The following is a 10,160-nucleotide window of genomic DNA, read 5'->3' on the forward strand; positions in this document are numbered from 1 at the left end:
TCGTAGGATTAATCTAGGGCTGTAACTTAGTACACGATGTATGGTAGTACGGGACAGTTCTATAAGTTTACGTTATCTTCCCTGTATCAATTTGATCCGATGGAGCAGTGTAGTGAATAGAGTCGTCACATTCTAAGACGTTGTATAATATTGATTTGTTGTGACATGCATCATTAATTTGATCCTCTATCCTACATAATAACACCTAGATGAACTGTCGCGTACTACCATACATCGTGTACTAAGTTACCCTCCTAGATTAATCCTACGAGGAAGAATCACCCGGCCAGCGAAAGCTATATTTTATAGCCTAGCTGGCCGAGTGGTCTAGGGCGCTGGACTTAGTGCAGGCGGTGTTGCCATAGATGTCACAGCGGTACGAGTTCGAGTCCCGCGGAGGAAACGACAAAAATTTGCTGCGCAAATTTGACAGTTCTAACATCGTTGGGAATTTTTCAGACGCTTCTATATATATATATATCAATAGGGCTTGTAAGTCTGACTCTTAATTTGTTGTTTTAATATTTTCTATCAAAAGCATTCAAAAACGAAGACCGGTTTGTATTTAGCTTGATACTTCCAGGTATGCTAATATAATGCATAGTTATAAGAATAGTTTCACACTTAAAATAGTAAAGATAAAGTTAAGCTTAATATATTTCATCATCGAATTGACGAGTAAGGGTTCTCGTTGCTAAGATGGTAGCTTCTATAAAAAAAAACAATTTTCCTATATTTTTGAATGAAGTAAGGTACTCATTCCTTGGAAATCACTTTGTGTCTTTACGATATCGACATGGTCTATACTAAGAAATTATAATAATAATAAACAAATAATGATACCTATTAGAAAAATGGAAATTTTATTATCGATATCCGGTGAAATCAATACGTTATTGGCGTGAAATTCACCTAACATGAACTGTACTTGCAAAGTTTACATGAAATTCACGTGAAGGCTTGACTGACATGAAATTTGCATGAAGGCTCAGTTCACATGACTTGTACGTGAAATCTGTCAAAAATAAATTTGTGAAACTCTGATGAAATCATGCATGTGACACACTTATTTAAACAATATTTAATATTTGGAGGTAAAGATGTGATCAAGACTATTTATTTTAGGATATTGATGTTACCATTTGCAGTACAGCAAGTGATAAACTGTCGAACACTATAACAGGCGACACTAGTCTGCTGGAAAACTGATTGTCATAAATCACTGTTTTGTACACTACAAAATATTCTTCTGGCAACACATTTCGCGATAAAAAAATGATACAAAATACATCTGTATGAAAACTCTGATTTAATGGCTGGAATATGACCTGAAAACGAATGACCTCAGAAATAGTATGAAATCAGAACAATTACCGCGAATGTTATTGCAGTAATTGAACACTTAGAATCATATCATATATGATGGCCTTTATGATGAAGTGAAAAATGTTACTTCCGGTAAAGTTGTATGCTAGGGCATCTTCTACTATGTACAAATCATTAAATCATGTGTTTAAGGAAAACACTTTTAAACATGTACGTCCGTCATTTAAAATGGGACGTATCATGGTATTCATGGGTGTGTCCGTTATTCCATTCATTTCAATCGTCGTTCACACATCGCAAACTAAGTGAAAAATTGTCCCTATAGTTGATGAGAGCTATTGTTCAATTTTTATAAAATTCTGATTTTCCGTGCTCTAGATATTGAATTTGATATGTACATATGATGTGGTTGAAAAATGTCGAGAGCTATCTGCAATACTTAAACCTTGTACAGATGAATAAAAACAGCTTCCTTTTTTATAAAATAATCAAGTACTACCTTTAAATAAAGAAAGCCGACGCAGTAAAATTTGTTCTTTCTACTTGTAATTTTCTACATTTCATTCAGAAAATAACACATGGCACGCAATTTTCAATACAGTTTTTCGAACCTAACAAAGTTATCAGTATTTAGCCAATCGGGAAACAGAATTGCAATCAGGTGACTTGCGTTTCCATGGAAGGGCATATTTAAGGTCAAAAGGTAAAAAGCGAAACTATACCGACTGCCTCGGAAAAAAGATAAATGTTTTGCTCAATTGAATGTCAGAGCACTGTCACATTTTGATACATAAACTATAATTATTCGTTTTCATAATTTGTCATATTTTAAAAGTTACACAGGGGCGAGGTATATAAACTTAGCATTGTGTTACTACTGATTGTCAGAAAAACTTTAGATATGTTCATGCTGAGGAAGATACAGAGTTTGTTTATTGTGCTTTGTGGCTGTAGCTTACTTGCTGAATCTTCGCAAAATAAAAAGTTAATCAATCCAGCGGTAAATCACTATGCAGGTGAGTACATTTGAACAATATTTCGAAGGAGCTTATTTGCTTGTATGAAATTATTTTGGAGACATTAACTGGAATTTAACACTTTAACTTGTTGAAAATAAACTTTTTTTTAACTTCTTTTCGTTTCATAAAACTATTGTGTAAAGCTGAAACTTGAAGCATCATTGTGTTAATGTGAAGATATGACACTTTCATAAAGACAGTTTTGGAACTAGTTCTGAAAATTATTATACTATTATGATTTTTTAATATGAGACATGTGAAACCTGAACTGCTCTCGTAGAATCATATATTTCACCACATTTGCGATGGAACCTTGGACCGAAATATATTCGTAAGAAATGATGGGTAAGACTAAAAACGATATTTTTGCAATATAAAACAATCTATAAATGTTAAGAAGTTGCTGATTTGGCGATAAATAAGAATGATAAATAAGTAAACAATAGCCACATTTAAAAGGATTGAAAACTGATTTCAATACAAATAAAACGCATAAGAATAATGTTTGTTTGTTTGTTGGTTGGGGTTTAACGTCCGAGCAGCAATATTTCAGCTATATTTAGACGATGAACATGAAATTGATGATAAAATGAACATGAAATGATGATGAAATGAAAAAGGGATGGGACACAAGAACAATGGGGTCGAAAAAATTTGATTGCCACTGGAAATAGGGAGAGGTGGGTAGGGTCGGGCAATTTAGCCTCCTGTGGCGGAGCCCTATGGTTCCTACTCCGGGATAATACCACAGTAGTGTTCTTTAACGTGAGAGGAACGTGGCATCTTTCCCAACACGGTGCACCACTATGGTTTGCGGTCAGGTTTTCCGTATTATAGCCTGACAACCCCAGCATGTAACACGCCAGGGGTACCCCATTCAACCACCTGGGGCAAACATCCCAGTTGCTCTGTGGGCAAAGCGCCCTAGCACCCGGCTAGGGTTCTGAGCACTATTTAGTCGCCTTTTACGACAAGCTTAGCGCTGCTAAAAAAAGATACGATTATCATATGATAATCATGCAATTACCATATTGAGAGCGTACACACGTGAGAATTTTGCGAATAACAACCAAAAAAAAAAACAATATACACACACACGGGGTACACAAACGAGAAAAGGAAAACTATGACCCGTTCAATACTTCAGTTTTCATGTTGCTGATGGATACACCATAACGATCCACGAGTTCATGATGACGACCATAAAACTTCTGTAGTGATGACTTCAATCTTGTAGCAACATAACCCTGTTCCAGAAGCCTATTTGTTAGAATTCTAGCGCGATACAAAAAGTCTGCGTAGTTTCGGCAAGCTCTGGCATAACTTATGAGTTGTGATATGAACACTCCATACGCAGGAGCCGAAGTGATGTTGCCACAGATGAAAGGAAAATTAACAATTCTGAATGAAAAGTCATCACGTTTGTCGTAAAGTTTGGTCAATAGTTTTTCTTTACCATCGATTTCTAAGTGTTGGTTAAGATATGAGCACAATATGATTATTACATGATTGCCATGTGGTTATCATATGCATCCAGCACAATAGTATTATCATATATTGCTTAATTGGCAGTGTATACGGCTGCAAATTGAACCTCGGAATTTGAATAATCATTTGAAATATTCGTGAAATACAGAAACACAACACTAAAAAGCTTAGAACGTACATGTAATAAACGTTATCTATGATATCAGAACAGATCACTTATCCCTATCTTTATTTGATCCTTAAAAAAATGTATGACATTTGGAAAGAAAAAATTAAAACGTTATCTTGGTAACATTTTCATTCAGTTTGCCCACCTGGTTGGCAGCGGAATGAAGACTATTGCTACTGGTTTTCCCATAAAACTGATACATGGTATGCTGCAAGGGTGAGTATATCAGTGATTACTGAACAAACAGAACTATTTGCTTTCATTATCTTGTGAAGTTGAAAGACAAGCCCTATTGATTTAGCTGTATGACTTACACTTTTGGAAAGTTCGATATACGAGAAAACTGACAATTTACAAGGTTTTACTATATCAATTCATTATTTTCTTACATTCACTCAATGAAACCAAAGTCGTCCAAGAATCAATTCTATCGATTTGGTATCAATGTGATGTCCATGCACATCCAATTAAATGTTTCATTGTAATTGTTACTGTTTTTTTATTATTATTATTGTGAATGTATGCAATATTAATTTTACTGGCGTGTTCCGACTTGTTTCAGGAAAAACTGACATTCATAACCCTTAAATAATAATATAATCGCTCGTTTTTTGTCAATCGTTGATCTATCATTGCTTGAAGTGATGGAAAACACTTAATCCAGAACCGAAATGTGTTTTGTATAAGGTGGAAGGAGCAAATATGCATGTCACTACAATCATACGTTTGTGAAAAAAGATACGATTATCATATGATAATCATGCAATTACCATATTGAGAGCGTACACACGTGAGAATTTTGTGAATAAAAAAAAAAACAATATACACACACACGGACAGGGGACACAAGACGTATAAAAATTTGTAAAAGAAAGTACAACAGAAATGAACTGAAAAGTACAGAAAGAAAATAAAAACACGACTGCATCTTCAATTGGAATGAGATCAGGTGCTCGGGTAGGTTTGGACAGTTCCTACCTTTTTTTATCAAACTCGTCAAATATTATAGAATGTACTTAACTTGGTTTTTCAACTTATTACCTTAAACAGGACGAATGTAAAAAATTTGGAGGATTCTTGGCAGAACCCAACAATTATGAAATTGACAGCTATATTTCAGGAGATTCAATAAGTAAAGGTAATTTTATATGTGTGTCTCGTCACTACTAAAATAAAAGGTAGGATGAGTATTTATCAACATCCAGAAATACAATTTTTCCAGACAAACCATGGGTTTTTTTGTGTGTAAAATTATATGGGTGGTAATAAAATATAAATAAATTTGGCAGTTGATAAAATGCTTTGCTAGATACCTCTCCCATTTTATTTGAAATGTAAGTAACCCAAATACTGTTCGATTCCTTGATATGTTTCGGTTTTTATATTGTATCAACTTTTTTCTAGTTGAAATAAAAAGAAAAAAATGTAGCCATTGTTTTGGGAGTATTAACACCTATAAATTCAAAAATACCAATCATGTTTGATGCAAATATCGGTATGCTCTATCAAAATCCTAACGGTTGTTATGTTTTATATACTTAATAGGTGTCAATTACTGGATTGGTCTCAGTGATCTCCGCAATGAAGGCCAGTTCATGTGGGAATTTTCATGGAAACCTTTGAGGTATTCAAACTGGGTTCCTGGTGATCCAAACAACGCTCATGGAGTCGAGGATTGCGTTTTGACGAACTGGCATAAAAAGTGGGCGGACGCTCCGTGTAACTGGCAAAAATATTATGCATGTCAGATGAAACCTAGTAAGTTCTGAAAACGCTGTTCAAATGACCTACGGCATCATTAAGTTCACTTACGTTTTATATAGATTGTCCTATATATAACGGCCCAACCTTAATTAACTTTTGCGAACAACAATAGCGTGTTAATTCTCAATAAAACTGTCTTAGCATTGACAATTTTGTATAAGATAAAATGTGTAATTAACAACTTCAATTTATACATTATTATTGGGTTTGTAAGTCTCGTTCTTGATTCGTTTTCCATACTGGAATTTTCCATGTAGAAAGCAATTAAATTCAAAGATCGATCTGCGTTTTATTATTTACATCCGAGATCTATCTCAAAACGCTGGATTGTATTGCAGAATCGTTTAATTATTGTTTTTTGTATTACCGTTATCATGTAGAAATATAAAGTTGTCATAATTTATAACTTTTTTGTTCACACACAAGTATGTTTTACTTTTTTATATTAAACTCAACGCTCTATAAACATCAAATGTTCCATGCATTCGAATGGTAGATGACTAATTCTCGTGAAACCAAAGAGTCACGTAACGAGATGATATATATTCTTTTTATATTTTATACGTACACAATGTATATATTGGAGATCAATGAACCAGTATTCAAACGGTAGTAAAAAGAATATAATCCAATGACAAGGTAAGGAAATCGATAGATACACTGTGACAAATAATTAAGTACAAACTACTTCGTATATTTCTTCGTAAATAACACAAATTGTTCTTTTTAATTCATTTTAAGCATGCGCACCGGGTTGGCTCCAAAAAGGAAGATATTGCTACTGGTTCTCGGATTTTACTCAAACTTGGCAGGGTGCTAAGGTAATTCATACTAGAATTATTATAATTAAGCAGTAAAAATGCATTGACTGTATGTTTAAAAGTGATATAAGGTCACTGCCTGAATGACTTTTCAGTTGTGACGTCACGAACGTAACATTGTTTTGAAGATGCCAGGATGTCGTCCAGTTCAAATAAAGAAACGGCTGTTTGCGTAGCAAAAAATTCATTATTCATTTTAAATTTTGATGTAGTATAAAGACAATAACAGTGCACTTGTTTGGCATAAAACTGATATACGGATGAGGCTAAGAACTGCACGGTTGTGCTGACGCCTACACTACACATAATTCTCTTTCCCATTCATTAACTCTACAACCTGGACGATAAGATTTAAATAATTTCTGAAGCGAAGGTTCCCGCCTTAGTGCTACGTGTAATATAACTACGGCTTTTTGAAAAAAAAAACAAAAAAACAAAAAAAAACTTAATATTGTTAAGAAAACTGACAAGTTGCCTCATTCTTTATTTAATGTTTATTTTTATTTAAACTAGTTCTTAACATTTGTTTGATTTGCTTTTTTTTAACTTCATAGATAATTTATCTTTTTTACTTATGATTTTTCAAGGAAACTTGTTTGGGGATGGGCGCCATTTTAGCTGAACCTAAAGATAGAAAAAGTGATAAGTTTATATCAGGAGATTCAATAAGAAAGGGTATGTGACGGAAACAATTTTTAGGAATATTTGTTTCTACATTGTAATGGTATGGTAAATCCAAAAGAACAACTGGTATTTTTGTTCATCAAATTAAACTTATTTTATCTGCTAGAAACGACAAACTGCTACAAAGTTAACGACGAAGATCTAAGTAAAGGAGCATAACTTTTACAAACCATCGGTTAATTTGTGTAAACCATTTTATATAAATGTCAAGTAAGCATCTAAGTAGCTTGATAGGCTTTGATTAAATTGATTACATTCAATTTTTTTTACCTCCATTATATACATTTTGTGTCCAATTGTTTCTCGATTAGTAACGTTTTTGTCAAATGTAAACATAATTATATGTCTAAGAATCATATAACATATGTATAAGGTATGACACATGACGAAAAAAAAAAAAACACTACAGAGATTGAACTGCATTATCTATGTATTTATGTCTCAAAATCTCAAAGTGTTTGTAAAAGTTTGCCTTTTTTGAGATTTTAGTCTCAACGTGTAAGCAGTTAACAAAAATCACCATCACTGATGCTATAGGATATATTGTAATAGATTTTTGTAGTTTTGTCACTTATTGATATATGCACAGAATGGCAATGACAAGATAAGTTGAATAAGCTTGTCCTATTTATGTTTCTAAATTTGGTTTATGAAATTTTAAATGGATATATGTAGTAAACATGTTTGAACTGCACTAAAAGATGTTGATAAAAAAAGAGAGAACCAATGAATTACAAAAAAAATAAATAAATAAATAAATAAATTAAAAAAAAAAAACAGTTTTATATATTGTAAATTTCGATATGCTGCACACGTGCTTCGATGAGTAAACTCTCATCAGCAGCATTAAAATAAAAAATGTAGGACAAATAAAAAAAAAACAACCCAAGACAAAAGAAAACAAACCCCAAACAAACAAATTAAAGCCACAAAGAAACCAAAACAAACAAATTCCACCAACACAAAAAACAAAAACAAAAAACAAAAACAAAACAAAACAAAAACAAAAACAAAAACATACAACCAAATTACCTATACAAAAAAAAATCAAAAACAGAAACAAAAATGATTGCTGCTGGAAAAAAATGTCACATTTGATATCGTTCAGTTTAGTTTATTTATACTTCATTTTGGATATAATGTTGTATTTGCAGATATTCATTACTGGATTGGCCTAAGTGATCAGCAAGTAGAAGGTCAGTTTATCTGGGAATCAACTTCGGAACTAGCTCGTTTCACAAACTGGGTACCTGGCGACCCAAATGATGCTCACGGGAACGAGGATTGCGTTCTTACCAACTGGCATACCAAATGGGCTGATGCCAACTGTAACTGGAAAGAGCACTTTGTGTGCCAAGGCAGAATCTGATATATATTTTGCATTTTTTTGTATTAAATGATCTATATCGGCCTGTTCATAATGTTTATTTTAATTGAGCCTTTCATCGACCATATTTAAACTTTATGAAAATGCATCGTCAGATACACATGACAAAATGAATCTTCTCACAATCACGATTTTGCACAGTGATTTTATTCTAAGATGATAAGCAACCAATACACCGATTAATACGTAGGCATATTATCTACGATTGCAGTTGTTTCCTTAAAAAAACTTAATTATACTGAAACACTTAAAACAAGTTTATTTTAGATTATAAATTTAATTATGAGTAAGCGAGGTTATAACTACATGCAGAAGATGTGCTTTTTAAAAAGCCTATCTTGTACTCGTTCGTCTACTTACATCAAGTTAGATAGTTTGCAAGATGTTAATCCTTATTGCAACCAATAGTACAACTAGGACCCACATTGGGTCTTTAGCGACCCCAAGGCCTCTCGCATTTTTATTCTGCAACCCCAGTTTTAAATTTCTGCTAAGGCCCTGGTACTGATTATTTGTATATCTCCTTTTATTACTTTAGTCTAAGCGAGCAAAAACCCATGTTTAATGACATAAACATTAGAGACAATGGCTGATAAACGCGACTTTTATGGAGTTTGAAATTTAGTTATTTCTTTAATAGATATGTATCCATAGCTTTTGGAAATATAATACGGTTAATACGTCATCTCTACGTGAAAAGACATGCTTCTAGCACAACTATTTAAGATTGTATTTGAATTCATTATAGTGATTAACTGAATACATGCCTGCTCGATACTTCCTGATGAATGTCGGCAAAAATCAAATACCGAAGCGTCAATAATTGGAAGATTGAAAAAAGTAGCAACTGTGAAAAAAGAATATATCAGGTTTGAATTCAGAAATACTTCATGCCGATGTCATACGATATTGTGACCCCCACAAAATATTGAACTAAGGTTTTAAAGATGATAGCGAAATTTTTGTTTCTCTTTGTAATAACTTGCCCTCTTGTATGATATTGTAACTGCCGCAATTTTTGACCCCCTATTGAAAGATGAACAATGAGGGCTCGTAAAGTATGGACGATACAAAAATACTCTTGTTACATTTCTTGAAAAATAACGAATATATAATAGAAATATAAAGAATTTTCTGTTGAAAATGGGTTCATATGAAGTTGTGCCTTCCAAGTGACTATGTAAGTTAGACAACTTTATTGTGTCTTTCAAGTATGAAGATCTTACATCAACTACCGATTATTGTGGGATAACAACGAGTGAGTTGTTCTTAGATGTATATGTGTGTAAACAATACGTTTCGGGTAAAGTACACTAGGCATTCACATTACATGACATTAACATAAACATTGAGATTTTTGTATTTCATGTTCTATACGAATCCAACACACCAAATCAATCCGATACCATAGATACAGCAAACCATCTTCTCCTGATAGAGAGGGCCAAATAAAAAAAAATAAATATGTCATCGCCTCAATCTTCTACTGATAGCTATACATT

At 33.1% G+C, this 10,160-nt stretch overlaps 1 protein-coding gene across 1 annotated transcript; it reads left to right on the forward strand.

Moving 5' to 3' along the window:
* Positions 1-6,288: 6,288 nt before the first annotated feature.
* On the forward strand, positions 6,289-8,677 carry LOC148596835 (perlucin-like). The gene is made up of 4 exons (XM_088563739.1): positions 6,289-6,405; positions 6,508-6,587; positions 7,175-7,262; positions 8,426-8,677. Exons 3-4 carry the CDS (start codon positions 7,190-7,192, stop codon positions 8,638-8,640), a joined length of 288 nt encoding a protein of 95 aa, XP_088419865.1. The 5' UTR covers positions 6,289-6,405; positions 6,508-6,587; positions 7,175-7,189; the 3' UTR covers positions 8,641-8,677.
* Positions 8,678-10,160: the final 1,483 nt, after the last annotated feature.

Source organism: Perna viridis, chromosome 15, assembly GCF_037379345.1.
Source record: "Perna viridis isolate PV_CMFRI_1.1 ecotype Kerala chromosome 15, ASM3737934v1, whole genome shotgun sequence".
Lineage (NCBI taxonomy): Eukaryota > Metazoa > Mollusca > Bivalvia > Mytilida > Mytilidae > Perna > Perna viridis.